The sequence below is a fragment of the Haliaeetus albicilla genome, chromosome 4 (assembly GCF_947461875.1).
Source record: "Haliaeetus albicilla chromosome 4, bHalAlb1.1, whole genome shotgun sequence".
Classification (NCBI taxonomy): Eukaryota; Metazoa; Chordata; class Aves; order Accipitriformes; family Accipitridae; genus Haliaeetus; species Haliaeetus albicilla.
This window is the reverse complement of record NC_091486.1, coordinates 44,972,906-44,993,068: the sequence shown is the minus strand read 5'-3', so window position 1 is coordinate 44,993,068 and position 20,163 is coordinate 44,972,906. Positions and strand designations below refer to the sequence as shown.

General features: G+C 55.9%; 2 protein-coding genes and 1 long non-coding RNA gene across 3 annotated transcripts; all 3 read left to right on the top strand.

Annotated features, from left to right (window-relative positions):
* The first annotated feature begins 115 nt into the window (after window positions 1-115).
* Window positions 116-6,300, top strand: LOC138684943 (uncharacterized). Its single transcript, XM_069780375.1, has 8 exons — window positions 116-394; window positions 938-1,091; window positions 1,338-1,594; window positions 1,954-2,039; window positions 2,327-2,788; window positions 3,843-3,966; window positions 4,426-4,563; window positions 6,133-6,300. Exons 2-8 carry the CDS (start codon window positions 971-973, stop codon window positions 6,298-6,300), a joined length of 1,356 nt encoding a protein of 451 aa, XP_069636476.1. The 5' UTR covers window positions 116-394; window positions 938-970.
* An 8,054-nt stretch (window positions 6,301-14,354) lies between these two features.
* On the top strand, window positions 14,355-16,891 carry LOC138684942 (coiled-coil domain-containing protein 81-like). The gene is made up of 6 exons (XM_069780373.1): window positions 14,355-14,633; window positions 15,177-15,330; window positions 15,577-15,833; window positions 16,193-16,274; window positions 16,562-16,798; window positions 16,881-16,891. The coding sequence occupies exons 2-6, from the start codon at window positions 15,210-15,212 to the stop codon at window positions 16,889-16,891; spliced, it is 708 nt and encodes a 235-aa protein (XP_069636474.1). The 5' UTR covers window positions 14,355-14,633; window positions 15,177-15,209.
* Window positions 16,892-16,915: 24 nt separating this feature from the next.
* LOC138685002 (uncharacterized) lies at window positions 16,916-18,724 on the top strand. Its single transcript, XR_011324219.1, has 3 exons — window positions 16,916-17,023; window positions 18,080-18,203; window positions 18,662-18,724. It is a non-coding gene; the product is annotated as an uncharacterized lncRNA (long non-coding RNA).
* The last annotated feature ends 1,439 nt before the right edge of the window (window positions 18,725-20,163 follow it).

Sequence of the window (20,163 nt, the reverse complement as noted above, 5' to 3'; positions counted from 1 at the left end):
CTTGGGAAGGGCTCGTTCCCCTCACAGGGGACCATCCAGGGCCAGCTTTTCCTGGGAACTGTTGCCTGTGTGGGATCTGGCTCTGGGGAAAAGGGGTCCTGCATCCCAGGGACTGGGGTGCCCTGCAGTCCCCCAGGGCTCTCTGGAGCCGGCTGGCAATCAGCCCTTCACCTCGTACCAGTCTCCTTCAGCAGTCAGATTGGGGTACAGACCAGAACCCCAGGCACAGTGGTGATCTTCTGGGCTGTTTGTGGACGCTGGTATCTGTCACCCTGGGCAAGGAGCTTGCCGAGGGGCTGTGGAGCCTGACATCTCTTTTGCTTGCTTTCCAGAGATCGTGGCTATCTGGAGTGCCGTGTCCAATTACATCCTGGGACAGCTGAAGCTGGACAAGGTGGGCTGGCAACCTGGTCTCCCTCACCCTGCAGGGGTTCAGTCTTCCTGAGAGCCTGGGCCCAAGAAGTGATCCCTCCCTGAGCACCACGGCAGCACACTGAGAGCACCGCATGTGCCCACAGCAGCTTCTTGGCCAACCAGGAGAGAAGCAACGTCCAGATCCAGTCCAAGAAAGCGTTCGCACACCCTCGGTCTTCACCCTTCCCTGTGGTCAGAGTGGGGAGACCAAGCAGAGGGATGCGGGATTACCCTGGGTCCATGCCAAGGATAATCCCTGGGAAGCAGTCCAAGGGATGACCCCTGTGTTGAAAGCCCCAGGATCTTCTCTAGCCAAGTGATGTTAGCAAGTATGTTGAGGACGGTGAAGAAAAAACAGAGAACATCTCTTTTCCAAAGCTTCCCAAAGAAGTGCCCCACCTTCCCCCCTTGCCCCTGGGGGGGGCGGGGAAGGCACGGAGCAGTGTCCCCAGTCTGTGACAGCCATCACTTTCCCATCTCTGCAGTACTCCCTCATCAGCCTTTGTGTCATTTTCCTCTGCAGGGTGTCGTGGTGGCAGGACTCGGGACCTTCGCTATGGTCCAAAAGCATCTCTTCGGCACACAGGAGGTGTTTGTGGTGCGCAGACCCATATTCCAGCTGGCCATCGACAAGTTCTGGCTGGAGGGTCTCGAGTGCCCCACAGAAATTATCCCTGGTGAGGAGAAGGCAGTGGCCACCCCCTGCTTCTGCGTCCGGGCGGGGTGTGTGCTCCCTGCTCCTTGGCAAGGGCTGGGAGAAGCAGAGAATTGCCTCGAGAGGTCCGGAGGCTCCCCCAAAACAAACCGCTCCCCAGCGGGTGTTTCTATAAACAGGCCGTTTCTTTTCTGTGGCCGTTTGCTATACGAATCTTGCACAGAAATTTGGCCTGCAGTGGCAGTGACGCTGTTCCTCCTCCTTGCAGACGACGTCAAGGTGGAGCCGCTCAACTTCCAGCAGCTCTCGCGAGCCAGCGGCTTCCCACGGTGCCTGGTGGAGAACTGTGTGCGGGAGACCATTCTCCTGTACTCCTTCCAGCTGAGGAGTGGGAATCGCTTCGCCTTCGCCTTCCAGGACATCGGCATCCTGGCCTGCAAAGGCAACTTCCTCTGCATGCAGTTTTATTCCCACTGCATCACAGGCCTGGAGAGCACTGTCAGCCCAATTGCGCTGCTTCACAGTGTAAGTCACTCAGGTTTTGAGGGCCGCTCCGGCTTCTTTGGGAGTCCAGCTGAAGGGTGAACAGCTGGGTCGCCGTTGGCCAGCCCGGACGTGGCAGGCCACTGACTCCTCCGTTAGCAAAGAGCATTTCTTCTGAGTCCTGGGCCCTGCAAAAAGCCCGGCAGTGTTATTGCACCGTCTCAGTGCTTGCTGTGCAGCTTCTCCAGAGCAGAGCAAGGGCTGATGCTCACAGAGGAGGATTTTTCACGAGGGGTTTGGAGAGGTGGCTTTCTTTTGGAGCGGGAGCCAGGTCTGCTTCCTTTGGGAGCCATGAGAAAAGTGCCCTGGAAACCTTTTAACAGATCTGCGTCACTTTGCAGAGGCTGTGGAAGCCAGATCCAACTGTCTCCGGTGGAGCGACCGCCGCTCAGGGGGTGCAGGCAATTCCTGCCAACGCATTCCCAAGGTGAGTGCGCTTCCTCTGCGGCCCTCGGCTGACCGAGCAGGTGGCTTCCCAGCTCCGGCTCAAACGTGCACTGCCGGGGCTTGATGCTCAGCATCACATCAGGGGTTGATCCTGAAGTGAAAGGTCCCTTGTTAATTAATGCTGCGTTTCGGCTACGTGTGTCTCTGCCTGGAGCGTGCGGGCATTGTGATTGTGTTTCTCATGTCCGGCCTGCTGTATTTCGCATCAGAGAGAGCATACTGCACACAGAAAGGAATTTTGGCTCCATTTCATGGTTTTGGGGGCAGATTGCCAAAAACCCCCATGCATGGACACCAAGGAAAAGGGGTGCAAGGCCCTGGACGAGAGGGTGGAGGATCAGTGCCGGGAAGCTGCAGGGGATGGGGGTCGCCCTTCTTCAAGCCCCCATTGCCATTTGCGTTCCAGGCTCCAGCCGACCGTGAGCAGCAAAGCGAAGGCCGAGGCTTCCTCCCCCAGCTCCACCCAGCACCAGAAGGCTGTGGAGAAGCGCAGGATCAGCAGAGGTACGGGAACAGGTCCCTGTTGTCTGGGGGGCCCTGCCCCATGCTGGGGGACTGCGGCCTGGTTAAAAAGCGCTCCCCTCAGGGCTGCTCTGAAGAGCTTCCTCCTTTCCCAGTTACAGAGGGGCATCCTGGCAAGCTGCTGAAGCGGCGGGAGGGGCTTCCCCTGCCTGTGCTGCCCAGCTGGGGATCAAGACAGCAAGACGTGGAGAAGAAGCCCTCTGTCATGTGAGACCCCTGGGGGAAGGGATGAAGGGGACCCTTGCACCCATGCGGAGGGGACGTCCCCTTTGGAGATGCCGGCCGTAGGGACTGTGAAGGGTTCCTGACACACGTCCCCGTGATGGCCGTTCTCTCACTGGGTGGCGAGCGTGCGGCAGGTCTCCTGGGGATCGGCTGTGTTTTCCACCGGGGTCCTGGTCCTTTGGGAGCTGCATGCAGATCTTTGTTGCAGAAGCTCCTCTCCCCTAAGGAGTCCCCCAACAGCCTGTCTTTGTGGGAGCATGTCTCCTTCCCTCGCCCAAACACGTCCCACAGCGTCTTCTCAGGATTGTTGTGAGCTTGTTTGCCCCGTGCCAGGACCCTTAGTGGGGAAGGCAGCGGACGTTGAGTGCGCCCCACATCGCTTTCCTCGCCCTTATGGCAGACCTGAGGTGCTGTCCTCTCCGCTGTGTCTCCATCTCATCCATGTGATGTGGCTCAGCAAAGGCTCCACCTTGCCATGGGAGATGGCCCCGCCTCCCCCACTTCTTCCACCGGCCTGGGGCACTGATACCAGATGAGAGAGTTTCTTTCGGGCTCTTCTTTTCTATGAAATCCCACCTTTGTGGCGGGAACAAACGAGAGCATAGGGATGGGGAAATGGCAGGATTCCTCCCTTTCTGGACCGCTTTCTCCTACCTCACACTGTGTCCCCAGCGATAATCTGTTTTCCATCCATAAACACGCTGTGTTTGGGACCGAGGAGGAGAACGTGATGTATCAAGTCCCATCAGGGTGTGACGGTGTCTCTGGGAACTCATCATTGCACAGACACTGCTCCTCTCCTTGTTCTGCCAAGAGGGGCTGGACATGGGCACCCCGAGCGTTACCGAGGGCCTGTCGTGCCACAGCCAAGTGCGCTGGCGTGGGGCAGTCGTGGTTGGCGTGAGCACTGCCGGTCCAACACACCCGTTCTCTGCAGGACCGCTGTCTGCCACAGGGATGGGCGCAGCTGGTAAGCGCCGGGTTTAGACCAAACTCCCCCGCGTTCATGCCGACTCCTCCCGGTGTCTTTTTGCAGCGTGTACCCCCTGCGTCCAGGCGGCTCCCGCAGGAAGAAGGAAGCAGGCAGGCAGGAGCCAGCGCCTCCAGCCAGGCCCACCTCAGCACTCCCATCCTCTGAAGCCTGCAAGAGAGCGCTGCAGGTAGGTGCTCTGCCTGGCTGTGATCACTGTGCTGTCTGAGACTCTGCAAAAGCCTCTTTGTGCAGAGAGCGATCCTGAACAGATCCCCTGGCGTGCGTTCATTGTAACCTGTCTGTTACCTCCTTCAGCTCTTCTTCCTGAGAGGGAAGGTGCTGCACACCCTTGCCGTCTGTCATTGCCCCTGGGTTGTCGTGAAACACTTTATTCTGGCCAGGGGCTATGGACAATGTGCAAGTCCTTTCCAGGTCATTGACAGTTGAGGTCTTTGGCTGCTCAACGGTGTTTGCCATGAGTTGACGACCTGGGATGACTCCAGGGCCCCTGGTCTGTGAGGAGCGGAGGCTGCTGACTGACCAGCTGAAGCGATGGGCAGGAGCAGGGGTCAGACCGGAAGGAAGCCCCCTCCCCCCCAGGAGCTGAGGCTAATCCTGCCTGCTGTCACGTTTCTGTGCTCCACAGGGCGTCTGGGAGCTGTCTGAGCAGTGGGACGAGGCGGAGCACCTGCGGTCCAGGTACAGGGATCGGGTACAGAAAGCACAGGCAGAATGGGCCACGTGGGAAGCCTGGTCGGCAGGGGAGCACCAGCAGCCGCCCAAGGTAAGAGCAGCGGTTGATGCCACCGGGAGCCGCAGCCACCCACTCCATTGGGCACTGCAGACAGCGGGTCTCCAGGGGGTGGGAGCAGGACTGACACCAGCTGAGGGCAGGCGTTTGCAAGCTCCTCTCCATGGGGGAGAGCTTGGCAGCAGGACCCGAGGGGCAGAAGCAGCCGTCAGCCGGGACGAGGGCAGGGGTCGAGCGCCCCTGCCTTGTGCTGCCTCCTACAGGTCCCACTCTGCCCCGTTAGGCAGCAGGCTCGAGGCCTCTTTGGTCGTATTGACAACAGTGCCTGTTGGTTTGGCTTTACTCCACTGAGAAAGCCGTAAAGCAATTAAATGGTTAACCTCGGGGAACACACAACTGTAGAACTGCTAACTAGCACTCTTGATCGTACGAATCACACCCAACTAGTACTGAATGACAATTTTGCATCCCTTCCCCACTCCTTATTCCTGGGTGCAATTCTCTCCACCTTCTCCAGCAAGCCTTTCAGGTGCAGACTTGATGGAGGGTCCGGTGGGTTGTCCGAGGGGATCACCACAGGCTTGGGTCCACAGGACAGCCTCTCTACCATCCACAGGCACCCACACTTCTGCTGCTGGGAGAAAAACCCCTATTGGAAGACCCCCAAGACATTTTCTTTTCTTTTTGTATCTTCCTCACCATTTTCTCTGTTTCTGCTCAACCTTTTCCTCACCTTTGCACCTCCCTTTCTACACCCAAAAGAGCAACCTAAGCCTAATTGCTGTTTCCTCGTCAGTCCCAATCTTCTCCCAGTAGAATTAGCATGCAGATGCTGGGGAACCACTGTTCTCATTGCCTGCCAAAGGGCATTTTGTGGTTTTCTTGCATAATCCTTGTCCTCTGAGAAACAACTGCGCCTGGGGGAAGACTCTTCCCATACTCAGAGGGATCTGCTTCTGGCCAACATTAGAGAAAGAAAAGTATGCCACAGGCAGCAGAGGATGTCTGTTAAGAGCTTATCTGAAAACAGTCATCGCTACCCTGCCGATGTCTTTGGCCTGCCTCTGGAGTGTTTTTTGGTGGTGGCTGGAACAGGCCAAGAACAAGCAGCAAAGGGGCTCCTTGTCAGGAGAGGGCAGGGTGCTGGTGAGTGCCCCGTGCTGGGCTGTCGGGTGCTGGAGAGGCAGCCGGGGGCCGTGAGCACTGGTGCTCGGGGGAGCGAGGGAGCTGAGAAGGCTCCTTGGATCATGTCGTCTGCCCTGGCGAACCCGGTGGAGATCATGTGGTCTGCCCTGATGAACCCAGTGGATATCACGCAGTCTGCTCTGATGAAGCTGGTGGAGAGCTCCTTGTCAGTTCCCGCCCTGCCAGTGGCGCTTCCCTCCTCCTCACTTACGATGCCATCAGTGGTGTCAGAGGGAAACTGGAGGGTCAGCTGGGAGCTGCAGCCAACCCCTGGTCCTCCCCTGACATTTCCCTGTGGGCACGTGGTGGTGAGTCTCCCGGCCCCCACATCCTGCTGCAGGCTCCTCCCAGGAGGTCCCCGGGGAACACCACCTCTGCTTCCCATCTGGTTTGCTGAGAGTGTCTTCTCCTCCGCAGGAGCTCAGCACTAGCGGCCTGTGGGCTCCCCACCCTCCAGCCCAGCCCAGGGGCAAGGAGGAAAAGAAGAAGTGGAGGAAGGCTGAAAACGCTCTCCCAGAAGAGGAGATGGCATCAGCAGCCCAGCTGAAAAGGCTCCAGCCTGGGTACGTGTGCGCCGTCGCGTAGCCGTGACCCCGCAGAGATGTCCAGCACCCCGGTCCCTGCATCCTGGGGTGGTGTAGGACAGCCTCTGATGTCTCCTAACACGGGCATGGCCCGGGTCACCCCCACAGCCAAGGCCCAAAACTCACCGCAGGGTCAAAGGGTGGGTGGACATGGGAGCGGGTGGGCACAGGGGCTGGAGGCGGGGAGAAGCAGAAGGGTCTCCAGCAGAGGCTGAGGGATGACATTTCCCTGTCATTGCAGCAACCTTTCCCCACGAGCCGCCCAGGTTCTGAAAAGGCTGGAGCCGTATCAAGCACGGCGGGACATATTCAAGCATGTTGTGGAGACCAACAGGCGGAAGCTGGAGCAGCAGAGGCAGCTCCCCTGGTAACTATCTCCAAAAAGGGACAGTGTTTCTCTCGGCTGCAGGGCCCATCCCTCCACTGAGGACAGCCCTGGGGGGGAAAGAGGGCATTTCTCTGACACCCCTTGTGAGACAGAAGCAGGTTTTGGAGAGTGGCTTTGGGCTGGAGCTCCCTGACATCCAAGGGGTCTGGCTGGGCACCCAGACTGGCTTTCCGTGTGGCACATAAAAGTCCTGGCTGAAGACAGAGGGACCCCGCTGATGGCTGGCTCTCCCCAGACCAGACCAGAGAGTCTGTCCTTCCCTTGCAAAGTCCTGGCCCCAAGACACCTTGCCCTGAGTGGGGATACCTGTTGGGGACACCCAAGGTCAGGCTCCACCTGACTCAGCCCCAGGCTGACCAGCTGCACCTGGGACTTTCTCCTGGGCTTGGGCACAAGGGGCCTCTCCCACTTCACAGGCACCTTGAGGCTTCATCCCAAGCAGATCCCACCACAGGTGGCCTGAGCTAAGCCTGCAGGATTTCTCTGTCTTCTCCCTGCCCATCCCATCCCATCCGTTTCTTTCTACCTCCCTAGCGCTCGATGCTCGTCCTGCAACAGAGGGGAAGGTGCCAGGAGCAGCAGCTGCAGCAGCGGGGCTGCGAGCAAAAAGGCTGGGAGGCTTCCCAGCTGCCAAAATCCACCTAAAAAAGCAAAATAAAGAGTAGTTCTCAGCTGGAGGTGCCGGCCTGTGCCTGGTGGTGGGTCTGTCTGCAAGGGTTGTACAAACCCCATGTGGGATCCCAGAATAGCTCACAGGGACAGGAGGGAATAAAGTCCCCCACGGCCCATGGCGCGAACACGTGCACCCCTACTCCTGCGCCCCAGCACACCGTCCACGCCACACGTGCGCACGCGCCCCCCAGCACGCATGTGCTCACACGCACGTAGAGAGAGCTCACACTTCTAGGTGAGTGGTGGGGCCGGGGCTGTCCTAGGCTGTTCCTTGCACCAGCCTGAGGTGGTCACGCCACGGTGGGAGGGGTGGCTGGGATCCCCATGGGCAACGGGAGGGCAGGGCAAGGTCCCCAGACCCCTTGGGGAGACCCCTCCTCCGGGGTCTGTCCCAGCACGATGCCGTCCGTTGTCCCCAGCCCAGTGAAATCCCGTGCCGCCTGGATAATGCAGAGACCTTCATTTTTAAGATGCAAGGCTCATTTTCAGGGCTGAAAGAATAATTTTTAACGGCCCAGAGCCTCCATTTGAGGGCCCAAATAATAATTTTTAAGGTACAAAACCTCGTTTTCAGTGTTCAAACCTCATTTATAAGTTCCAAAGCCCTCTTTCAAGGTTCAAAGTCTCATTTTAAGGGCCCAAAGGGTCCTTTTTAAGGCCCAGTGTCTGATTTTGAAGGTCCAAATATGTCTTTGAAGGCATCTTCAAAGCCTCTGGTTTAGAGTCAAAAGCCTTATTTATAGGCTCCAAACCCCTCTTTTACAACCCACAGCCTTTTTTAGGGCCCACAGTTTCATTTGTAGGGTCTAAACCCTCACTTTTAGGGCCATAAGCCTCTTTCTTCCTTTCCAAAGCCTCTGTTGGCTTCCAAAGCCTCATTTTTACAGTCCAAACGCTACGTTTTAGGGCCCAAAGCCACATTTTTCGTTTCTAAAGCCTCATTTTCAGGGTCCAGAGTATCATTTTCAGGATTCAGCCCATCGTTGTTGGGGTCCCAAGCCTCATTTGGGGCATTCAAACACTCATTTTAGGGTCCAAACGCGAACCCACCTTTTTAGGGTAGAAAGCCTCGCTTTACATTCCGAAAGCCTCATTCTTAGGGCCCAAAGCCTCATTTTTCTTAAGGTCCACAACCTCATTCTTAGGGCCCAAAGACCTCGTTTTTAGGGTCCACAAACCCCTCTTGTAGGCTATAAAGACTCATCTTTAGGGCCCAGAGCCTCATTTAATGGGTGAAAATTGTCGGTTTGAGGGTCCAACCCCTCATTGTTAGGGTCCAAGCCCCTCTTTTACAGCCCATGGCCACCTTGAGGGCCCACAGTTTCATTTTCATGGTCTAAACCCGCACTTTTAGGGCCACAAGCCTTTTTTCGGGGTCCCGAGCTACAAAGGTAGGTTCTGAAGCCTCGTTTTGGAGTGCAAAGCCTCAATTTTAGGGCCCAAAGCCACCTTTTTACTTTCCAAAGTCTGATTTCCGTGTTCCAAAGCCTCATTTTAGGCCCAAAGCCTCATTTGACGTTCCAAAGCCTCGGTCTTAAAGCTCAAAGCCGTATTTTCAGGGTACAAAGCCTCTGTTTCAGGGACCAAAGCTGCATTTTTAGTTTTGAAAGCCTCAGTTTTAGGGCTCAAAGCCTTTTTTAAGGGACTAAAGCCTCATTCTTCCTTTCCAAAGGCTTAGTTTTGGCTTCCAAAGCCTCATTTTAGGCTCCAAAGCTTCATTTGTAGGGTCTAAACTCTCCGTTTTAGGGCCCAAAGTCACATTTTTAGTTTCCGAAGCCTCGTTATCAGGGTCCAAAGTGTCATTTTTGGAGGGTCCAAGCCACATCTTGCGGGTCCAAACCCTCAGGTTTAGGGCTCAAGGCTTCATTTTTACGTCCCAAAGCCTCCTTTGTAGTGTCCAAAGCTTAGATTCTAGCATCAAAGGGCCCCAGTTTCAGGGTCCAGTCCCTGAGTTTTTTGACACACAGAGCTGCATTTTGCGGCTCCGAATGCTGATTTTTAGGGTCCAAATCCCTCTTTTAGGGTAGAAAGGCTCACTGTTAGGGTCTAAAGATTCACTGAAGTTTCCAAGTCCTCATTTTTAGAACACTGAGCATCATTTTAGTGTCCAAATCCTCAATTTTAAGATCCGGCCCCTCATTTCTGGGGCCCAAAGCCTCGTTTTAGGGTGCCAAGCCTCATTTTCACGGTTCAAAGCCTTCTTTTTAGGGTCCAAGCACCACATTTAGGGCTCAAAGCCTCATCTTGGGGGCTCAAAGCCTCGTTTTAGGCCCCAAAGCCTCATTTGTAGGGTCCTAAGCCTCATTTTAGGGTACCAAGCTTCACGTTTAGGGTGCAAAGCCTCAGGCTTAGGGTCCAGCCCCCTCGTTTTAGGGTCCCAATCCTAATTTTGAGCATCCAAATACTCATTGGTAAGGCACAAACCCTCACGTTAGGGTCCAGAGCTCTCTTTGGGGGCTCAAAGCCTCATGGTGAGGGTCCAAACCCCTCTTTTCCCTCTGCTTTAGGGCACAAAGCCTCTTTTTAGCATCCAAAGCTTCGTTTTAACAGCTTAAAGCCTCATTTAGGGTACAAATCCACAGTTACAGGTTCCAAAGCCTCATTTTAAAGCCCTAACGCTTCGTTCTTAGGGTCCAAAGGCGCATATACAGGGCCTGAAGTCTCATTTCCAGGTCCAAAGCCTCATTTATGTGGTCCGAAGCATCAATTTAGGGACCAAAATCTCACTTTAGGGTCCAAAGCCTAATTTATATTTTCCAAACCAAAATTTTAAGTCTCCAAATAAGCATTTTAAGGATCCAAAGCCTCCTTTTGAGGAACAGTGCCTCATTTTCTGTTTCCAAAGCCTCAATTCTAGCGTCCAAGGCGTCACTTAAGGGCCCAAAGCCTCCCCGTTATTCTCCAAGGCCTCATTTTAGAGCCCCAAGCCCAGGGGGTAGGTAGACTGTTGCTGGAGGTGCCATTTAGCAAGGGAGAGAGTGGGGCGACGGTTTGAGTCTGATTGTCCGTTATTTGGCCGTTGCCATCTGCCTTAGTCTGGAAGTGCCAGGGGCTGACAAACCCCAGGGAGCGGAGCCACTGGGCAGGGGCTCCAGCTCCCAGCATGCCACGGATCCAAAGCCTCATTTTTAGGGCCCAAGGCCTCATTTTAAGGTCCAAAGCCTTGTTTTTAGGGTCTAAACCCTCATTTATCGAGTCAAAAGCTGCAGTTATTGGGTCCGAAGCTGCATTTTGAGGGTCCAAACCATCCTTTATCAGGTCAAACCCCCTCTTTTGAGGGCCCAAAGCCTTTTTTGTTTGCTGTCCAAAGCTCCCTTCATAGGGTCCAAAGCCTCATTTTTACTCTCCAAAGCCATTTTGCGTTTCAGAGCCTCATTTTTAGGGCCCAAAGCCGCATCTGTAGTTTCTGAGGCCTGATTTTAGGCTCCAAACCCTCACTTTAAGGTCCAAAGCCGCATTTTTGGGGCCTAACCCCCCAGATTTAGGGCTCAAGGCTCTGCCCCGGGCCCGCCTGCAGGTTGGGGCATATGGGAGCCCCCCAGCCCTCCCCGGCCCCGCGCTGAGCCCCACTGGGGCGAGGAGAGACCCGCAGGCCTGGCCTGGGGCCCTGTGGGGCTGGGCCAGGCCTGGGGCCCTCAGTTCTCATGGACACTCCTTCAGATCCCTGAGGAAAGGCTCCCCACCCTGCCCAGGCTCCGGCATTCACAGCAGCACAGCACCAGGAAGCGAAAACGGCCCTGGAAAAGGCTCGGCAAGGGCCTGTATTTCCAAATGTCCCAGCTCTGCTCTGCCTATGGGCTGGAAGAGCAAAAGCCTGCAGGAGAAGCTCCATCTGCAGCCAGAACTCTGCAGAGGGATACGGTGAGGTTAATGGCAGGGCCAGGAGCGGAGGGCGGGAATCCCTCTGCTCAGGGAGCCTCTTCTGCCTCTATGAAAACCAGGCCTCTGCTCCCCACTCCTTGGAGGCCTCTCTTCCACTCCGGTTGCTGAGAGGTGACCTGGGCTGTGGAGGCTTCCAGCTGAGCAGGCTGGGAAATGTATATCCTGAGGGAGCTGCCCGTGTGTGGCACACAGCCGACTCCGGCTCGGAGCCCTCCTTGTGGTCTGGGGGCTTTTCCTTGCGTAATGTGGGGCATGAAGTGGGCGAGGGACTTTCTTTTCCTCTTGGCAGCAGCAGGAGGAGTTGTTACTCCTGGCAGGGTTAGGACATTACCCCTCTTTTTAGGGCCCAACCCCCTCTATTAAGGCCCAACCGCCTCTTGTTAGGGCCCAAAGCCTCGTTTTTATGCCTGAAAGCCTCTTCTTTATTCAGGCTGGGACTTCCCTTGAAATCAATTCCCTTCAAACAGTGGCTTTCCATTGTGATGTTGAGGAGATGGAAGTCGCCCTCTTCAGAGACCTTTGTCTCAGAAGTGCCTTCATTTTGCACGATTTCCTTCCCCTGCTTACAAACGTTTCTGTAGCACTTGGCTGAGTCGAGATACCACAGAAAGATTGATCCAGCCAAAGCGAAGTCGTCCTGGCGTTTCTGCAGCTCTGGCCGTGGCTTACTTCTCTTGGTGAAGCCCAAATTGGCATTGTTTTCTGAAAGATTTGCAAAGCCTAACAACAGCCAGGATGGTTTCTCCAGCACGTAAAATCTTGGACAAACAACATGAAACTTGGCTTAGAGTTAAGAGAAGAATAAGCAGCCTTTGATCTGAGGAAGGTTGCTAACTAAGAATGACCTAATGCCATCATGCAGAGCAGTTTACATACTATGGAAGACTACCATAACTTCTTTCTCTTCAGAATTCTTATTTTTCTCCTACTGAAGTAGATTAATTTTATTACTGTGCTCAGCAGAAGGGAAAATGAACTTGAAAACAGTGTATGATTGCAGATCCTCCACCTCTTGTTCTGAAATCTCTCTGTAAAAAGTAAACATTTAACCCAAGTTCTAAGTGGCGTTTAAAAAGTTGGCCAAGGGTCACTGACTCTGGCTTTGTGCATGCTGTCTTAAAATGTCATACTGATGACATCTACTGTTTTAAATGCTTGTTTGTACCTGCCTGTCTTTGCTCTTCTATGTCAACTATCTGAGTGCTGCAGGAGTGGTGTCAGGAAGGATGGAGGACATGGAGAAGAAGCTTAGATGCTGAATGATGGACCTGGAAGACCTTGGGGTGTTGACTGATGCAGAGGAAGGACCTCATCCATTTTAATGTTATGTATAAGTAGTATATTTCACACAAGAGAGTGATTTAATTGTTAATTTTAATGTAGCTGAACTAACTGCTTCTGAAGGGTAGCACAGTCTAAAATAACATTTGCTTTTGCTCTTGTTAATGTTATAACTTGCATCTTACTGGTATGGTCGTGCTACAGAGGGTGGAGGAAATACCTTCTTCAGAAGACATGAGGTAAGAGTGAGATGCTGAAATACATGTCTTCTACACTTTCTGAATTGCCTTATGCTTTTTGAATGGATGCTGTTTACAAACAGCTGTTTCAGGACCTGGATTTTCACTTCAAACCATATGAAGAGCTTGCTAGGTGCCTTCCTTTGCACTGGCACAACTGAGCTGGTTGTCTATAAATCACGTTTCTCATCCTGCTCAAGGAAGTGTTTGCTTGGAAAGCTTGGTTTGCTGACAGGCTATAAAAAGGCACTGTAGAGCTTCTGGTGTTTGTCAGTGTGGCTTAAGGTTTGCTTGCTGCCTGCCTGTTCTTTTCTTGCCATCTCAGCTCAAAGAGTCTCCTGCTTGATGTAGTTTACTCCTCTGTTTCAGGCATGTATGTAATTGTTTTCACAAACTGACTTCAGCTCCATTCAAAGATTGCCTTGATCGAGAGCTACCTGCAGAATTTCCTTTTCAGGGACTGGAAGCCTTTTAAATGCTAGACTGAATCAATCGTTGGCTACTTTCTGTATATTTGTCCCTGGGAGAGGCCCCAGCACTGCCATACCTCCCACATGTCACACACATGGGTGCCAAGCAGGTGCCATGCTGCCGCTGCGAGTGCTTGGGCACGCAGAGGGGGCTGCGGCTCCTGTGCGGTTGCGGTCCCACCTTTGGAAAGAAGCCCACCTGAGCCACCCCCATGCCCCAGCTGCCCAGGAGGGCTCCCAGCCACAGAGACCTGTGGGTGCAGGCCCAGGCGCCAGTTCTCTGGGGCCCCAGGTTGGGTATCGCACAGCTCCAGAACCGTTTCAGGATGCTCCGGATGAGTTTGTCTGTCATTTTTGGATGGAACTGGGGGGAGGGGACTGTTTCCCCAGACAAGAGGGAACATCTCTTGCCTCTCCCCTCAGCTCTGCCACCTCCCTGCTGGTGTCATAAGTCCTCCAATGACATGACCTGATGTCATAGGGGGATGCAGTGTGTCACAGGCAGGTCTCCCTGGTGCCATGGCAGTGCTGGGACATTCTAGTGAGGCCTGAGCACTGCTGTGCACTGCTCGGGTGCTCCCCACAGCTGCCCTCGTGAGCTGCTCCGGAGGCTGTGTGGGGGAACCCTTCGTGAAGGGCAGAGAGTGGGGTCTTGTTGGAAAGGAGTTTGGGGCAAGGGGCAGGGAGACGCTTGCCTTCTCCTCAGCAAGTGCAATGGAGGGCTGCTGCACTGTGGCCATCAGCTCAGACCTGACCTTCTTGTTCCCCACGCTCCTGCAGCTCTCCACTGAGGGTGAGGGTTTTGGGAGCTCCTTCCCAAGGGGTCACTTCAGGGCTGTCCGCTCTCAAGAGCTGCAGCTGCTGTGCTGTGGCTGTGGGGGTGGTGGGACAGGAGTGGGGGCTGCTGCAAGAGCCCCTCCTGAGGGTCTCGCTGGGCTTGGGGGACAGTGTGGCCGCCAGGACTCACGGGTCCTGGTGCTGGCTGGGGGTGCCCTGAGTCCCAAGGCTCTTGGGAAGGGCTCGTTCCCCTCACAGGGGACCATCCAGGGCCAGCTTTTCCTGGGAACTGTTGCCTGTGTGGGATCTGGCTCTGGGGAAAAGGGGTCCTGCATCCCAGGGACTGGGGTGCCCTGCAGTCCCCCAGGGCTCTCTGGAGCCGGCTGGCAATCAGCCCTTCACCTCGTACCAGTCTCCTTCAGCAGTCAGATTGGGGTACAGACCAGAACCCCAGGCACAGTGGTGATCTTCTGGGCTGTTTGTGGACGCTGGTATCTGTCACCCTGGGCAAGGAGCTTGCCGAGGGGCTGTGGAGCCTGACATCTCTTTTGCTTGCTTTCCAGAGATCGTGGCTATCTGGAGTGCCGTGTCCAATTACATCCTGGGACAGCTGAAGCTGGACAAGGTGGGCTGGCAACCTGGTCTCCCTCACCCTGCAGGGGTTCAGTCTTCCTGAGAGCCTGGGCCCAAGAAGTGATCCCTCCCTGAGCACCACGGCAGCACACTGAGAGCACCGCATGTGCCCACAGCAGCTTCTTGGCCAACCAGGAGAGAAGCAACGTCCAGATCCAGTCCAAGAAAGCGTTCGCACACCCTCGGTCTTCACCCTTCCCTGTGGTCAGAGTGGGGAGACCAAGCAGAGGGATGCGGGATTACCCTGGGTCCATGCCAAGGATAATCCCTGGGAAGCAGTCCAAGGGATGACCCCTGTGTTGAAAGCCCCAGGATCTTCTCTAGCCAAGTGATGTTAGCAAGTATGTTGAGGACGGTGAAGAAAAAACAGAGAACATCTCTTTTCCAAAGCTTCCCAAAGAAGTGCCCCACCTTCCCCCCTTGCCCCTGGGGGGGGCGGGGAAGGCACGGAGCAGTGTCCCCAGTCTGTGACAGCCATCACTTTCCCATCTCTGCAGTACTCCCTCATCAGCCTTTGTGTCATTTTCCTCTGCAGGGTGTCGTGGTGGCAGGACTCGGGACCTTCGCTATGGTCCAAAAGCATCTCTTCGGCACACAGGAGGTGTTTGTGGTGCGCAGACCCATATTCCAGCTGGCCATCGACAAGTTCTGGCTGGAGGGTCTCGAGTGCCCCACAGAAATTATCCCTGGTGAGGAGAAGGCAGTGGCCACCCCCTGCTTCTGCGTCCGGGCGGGGTGTGTGCTCCCTGCTCCTTGGCAAGGGCTGGGAGAAGCAGAGAATTGCCTCGAGAGGTCCGGAGGCTCCCCCAAAACAAACCGCTCCCCAGCGGGTGTTTCTATAAACAGGCCGTTTCTTTTCTGTGGCCGTTTGCTATACGAATCTTGCACAGAAATTTGGCCTGCAGTGGCAGTGACGCTGTTCCTCCTCCTTGCAGACGACGTCAAGGTGGAGCCGCTCAACTTCCAGCAGCTCTCGCGAGCCAGCGGCTTCCCACGGTGCCTGGTGGAGAACTGTGTGCGGGAGACCATTCTCCTGTACTCCTTCCAGCTGAGGAGTGGGAATCGCTTCGCCTTCGCCTTCCAGGACATCGGCATCCTGGCCTGCAAAGGCAACTTCCTCTGCATGCAGTTTTATTCCCACTGCATCACAGGCCTGGAGAGCACTGTCAGCCCAATTGCGCTGCTTCACAGTGTAAGTCACTCAGGTTTTGAGGGCCGCTCCGGCTTCTTTGGAAGTCCAGCTGAAGGGTGAACAGCTGGGTCGCCGTTGGCCAGCCCGGACGTGGCAGGCCACTGACTCCTCCGTTAGCAAAGAGCATTTCTTCTGAGTCCTGGGCCCTGCAAAAAGCCCGGCAGTGTTATTGCACCGTCTCAGTGCTTGCTGTGCAGCTTCTCCAGAGCAGAGCAAGGGCTGATGCTCACAGAGGAGGATTTTTCACGAGGGGTTTGGAGAGGTGGCTTTCTTTTGGAGCGGGAGCCAGGTCTGCTTCCTTTGGGAGCCATGAGAAAAGTGCCCTGGAAACCTTTTAACAGATCTGCGTCACTTTGCAGAGGCTGTGGAAGCCAGATCCAACTGTCTCCGGTGGAGCGACCGCCGCTCAGGGGGTGCAGGCAATGCCAACGCATTCCCAAGGTGAGTGCGCTTCCTCTGCGGCCCTCGGCTGACCGAGCAGGTGGCTTCCCAGCTCCGGCTCAAACGTGCACTGCCGGGGCTTGATGCTCAGCATCACATCAGGGGTTGATCCTGAAGTGAAAGGTCCCTTGTTAATTAATGCTGCGTTTCGGCTACGTGTGTCTCTGCCTGGAGCGTGCGGGCATTGTGATTGTGTTTCTCATGTCCGGCCTGCTGTATTTCGCATCAGAGAGAGCATACTGCACACAGAAAGGAATTTTGGCTCCATTTCATGGTTTTGGGGGCAGATTGCCAAAAACCCCCATGCATGGACACCAAGGAAAAGGGGTGCAAGGCCCTGGACGAGAGGGTGGAGGATCAGTGCCGGGAAGCTGCAGGGGATGGGGGTCGCCCTTCTTCAAGCCCCCATTGCCATTTGCGTTCCAGGCTCCAGCCAACCGTGAGCAGCAAAGCGAAGGCCGAGGCTTCCTCCCCCAGCTCCACCCAGCACCAGAAGGCTGTGGAGAAGCACAGGATCAGCAGAGGTACGGGAACAGGTCCCTGTTGTCTGGGGGGCCCTGCCCCATGCTGGGGGACTGCGGCCTGGTTAAAAAGCGCTCCCCTCAGGGCTGCTCTGAAGAGCTTCCTCCTTTCCCAGTTACAGAGGGGCATCCTGGCAAGCTGCTGAAGCGGCGGGAGGGGCTTCCCCTGCCTGTGCTGCCCAGCTGGGGATCAAGACAGCAAGACGTGGAGAAGAAGCCCTCTGTCATGTGAGACCCCTGGGGGAAGGGATGAAGGGAACCCTTGCACCCATGCGGAGGGGACGTCCCCTTTGGAGATGCCGGCCGTAGGGACTGTGAAGGGTTCCTGACACACGTCCCCGTGATGGCTGTTCTCTCACTGGGTGGCGAGCGTGCGGCAGGTCTCCTGGGGACCGGCTGTGTTTTCCACCGGGGTCCTGGTCCTTTGGGAGCTGCATGCAGATCTTTGTTGCAGAAGCTCCTCTCCCCTAAGGAGTCCCCCAACAGCCTGTCTTTGTGGGAGCATGTCTCCTTCCCTCGCCCAAACACGTCCCACAGCGTCTTCTCAGGATTGTTGTGAGCTTGTTTGCCCCGTGCCAGGACCCTTAGTGGGGAAGGCAGCGGACGTTGAGTGCGCCCCACATCGCTTTCCTCGCCCTTATGGCAGACCTGAGGTGCTGTCCTCTCCGCTGTGTCTCCATCTCATCCATGTGATGTGGCTCAGCAAAGGCTCCACCTTGCCATGGGAGGTGGCCCCGCCTCCCCCACTTCTTCCACCGGCCTGGGGCACTTTGATACCAGATGAGAGAGTTTCTTTCGGGCTCTTCTTTTCTATGAAATCCCATCTTTGTGGCGGGAACAAACGAGAGCATAGGGATGGGGAAATGGCAGGATTCCTCCCTTTCTGGACCGCTTTCTCCTACCTCACACTGTGTCCCCAGCGATAATCTGTTTTCCATCCATAAACACGCTGTGTTTGGGACCGAGGAGGAGAACGTGATGTATCAAGTCCCATCAGGGTGTGACGGTGTCTCTGGGAACTCGTCATTGCACAGACACTGCTCCTCTCCTCGTTCTGCCAAGAGGGGCTGGACACGGGCACCCCGAGCGTTACCGAGGGCCTGTCGTGCCACAGCCAAGTGCGCTGGCGTGGGGCAGTCGTGGTTGGCGTGAGCACTGCCGGTCCAACACACCCGTTCTCTGCAGGACCGCTGTCTGCCACAGGGATGGGCGCAGCTGGTAAGCGCCGGGTTTAGACCAAACTCCCCCGCGTTCATGCCGACTCCTCCCGGTGTCTTTTTGCAGCGTGTACCCCCTGCGTCCAGGCGGCTCCCGCAGGAAGAAGGAAGCAGGCAGGCAGGAGCCAGCGCCTCCAGCCAGGCCCACCTCAGCACTCCCATCCTCTGAAGCCTGCAAGAGAGCGCTGCAGGTAGGTGCTCTGCCTGGCTGTGATCACTGTGCTGTCTGAGACTCTGCAAAAGCCTCTTTGTGCAGAGAGCGATCCTGAACAGATCCCCTGGCGTGCGTTCATTGTAACCTGTCTGTTACCTCCTTCAGCTCTTCTTCCTGAGAGGGAAGGTGCTGCACACCCTTGCCGTCTGTCATTGCCCCTGGGTTGTCGTGAAACACTTTATTCTGGCCAGGGGCTATGGACAATGTGCAAGTCCTTTCCAGGTCATTGACAGTTGAGGTCTTTGGCTGCTCAACGGTGTTTGCCATGAGTTGAGGACCTGGGATGACTCCAGGGCCCCTGGTCTGTGAGGAGCAGAGGCTGCTGACCAACCAGCTGAGGCGATGGGCAGGAGCAGGGGTCAGACCGGAAGGAAGCCCCCCCCCCCCAGGAGCTGAGGCTAATCCTGCCTGCTGTCACATTTCTGTGCTCCACAGGGCGTCTGGGAGCTGTCTGAGCAGTGGGACGAGGCGGAGCACCTGCGGTCCAGGTCCAGGGATCGGGTACAGAAAGCACAGGCAGAATGGGCCACGTGGGAAGCCTGGTCGGCAGGGGAGCACCGGCAGCCGCCCAAGGTATGAGCAGCGGTTGATGCCACCAGGAGCCGCAGCCACCCACTCCATTGGGCACTGCGGACAGCGGGTCTCCAGGGGGTGGGAGCAGGACTGACACCAGCTGAGGGCAGGCGTTTGCAAGCTCCTCTCCATGGGGGAGAGCTTGGCAGCAGGACCTGAGGGGCAGAAGCAGCCGTCAGCCGGGACGAGGGCAGGGGTCGAGCGCCCCTGCCTTGTGCTGCCTCCTACAGGTCCCACTCTGCCCCGTTAGGCAGCAGGCTCGAGGCCTCTTTGGTCGTATTGACAACAGTGCCTGTTGGTTTGGCTTTACTCCACTGAGAAAGCCATAAAGCAATTAAATAGTTAACCTCGGGGAACACACAACTGTAGAACTGCTAACTAGCACTCTTGATCGTACGAATCACACCCAACTAGTACTGAATGACAATTTTGCATCCCTTCCCCACTCCTTATTCCTGGGTGCAATTCTCTCCACCTTCTCCAGCAAGCCTTTCAGGTGCAGACTTTCTACACCCAAAGAGCAACCTAAGCCTAATTGCTGTTTCCTCGTCAGTCCCAATCTTCTCCCAGTAGAATTAGCATGCAGATGCTGGGGAACCACTGTTCTCATTGCCTGCCAAAGGGCATTTTGTGGTTTTCTTGCATAATCCTTGTCCTCTGAGAAACAACTGCGCCTGGGGGAAGACTCTTCCCGTACTCAGAGGGATCTGCTTCTGGCCAACATTAGAGAAAGAAAAGTATGCCACAGGCAGCAGAGGATGTCTGTTAAGAGCTTATTTGAAAGCAGTCATCGCTACCCTGCCGATGTCTTTGGCCTGCCTCTGGAGTGTTTTCTGGTGGTGGCTGGAACAGGCCAAGAACAAGCAGCAAAGGGGCTCCTTGTCAGGAGAGGGCAGGGTGCTGGTGAGTGCCCCATGCTGGGCTGTCGGGTGCTGGAGAGGCAGCCAGGGGCTGTGAGCACTGGTGCTCGGGGGAGCGGGGGAGCTGAGAAGGCTCCTTGGATCATGTCGTCTGCCCTGGCGAACCCGGTGGAGATCATGTGGTCTGCCCTGATGAACCCAGTGGATATCACGCAGTCTGCTCTGGCGAAGCTGGTGGAGAGCTCCTTGTCAGTTCCCGCCCTGCCAGTGGCGCTTCCCTCCTCCTCACTTACGATGCCATCAGTGGTGTCAGAGGGAAACTGGAGGGTCAGCTGGGAGCTGCAGCCAACCCCTGGTCCTCCCCTGACATTTCCCTGTGGGCACGTGGTGGTGAGTCTCCCGGCCCCCACATCCTGCTGCAGGCTCCTCCCAGGAGGTCCCCGGGGAACACCACCTCTGCTTCCCATCTGGTTTGCTGAGAGTGTCTTCTCCTCCGCAGGAGCT

Coding starts and splice junctions, on each gene's coding strand:
- LOC138684942 (XM_069780373.1), top strand. CDS start 15,210: ATGGTCCAAAAGCATCTCTTCGGCACACAGGAGGTGTTTGTGGTGCGC. Junction 15,331..15,576: donor CCCCACAGAAATTATCCCTG/GTGAGGAGAAGG, acceptor TCCTCCTTGCAG/ACGACGTCAAGGTGGAGCCG. Junction 16,275..16,561: donor AATGCCAACGCATTCCCAAG/GTGAGTGCGCTT, acceptor TTTTGGGGGCAG/ATTGCCAAAAACCCCCATGC.
- LOC138684943 (XM_069780375.1), top strand. CDS start 971: ATGGTCCAAAAGCATCTCTTCGGCACACAGGAGGTGTTTGTGGTGCGC. Junction 3,967..4,425: donor CCTGCAAGAGAGCGCTGCAG/GTAGGTGCTCTG, acceptor TGTGCTCCACAG/GGCGTCTGGGAGCTGTCTGA. Junction 4,564..6,132: donor AGCACCAGCAGCCGCCCAAG/GTAAGAGCAGCG, acceptor TCTCCTCCGCAG/GAGCTCAGCACTAGCGGCCT.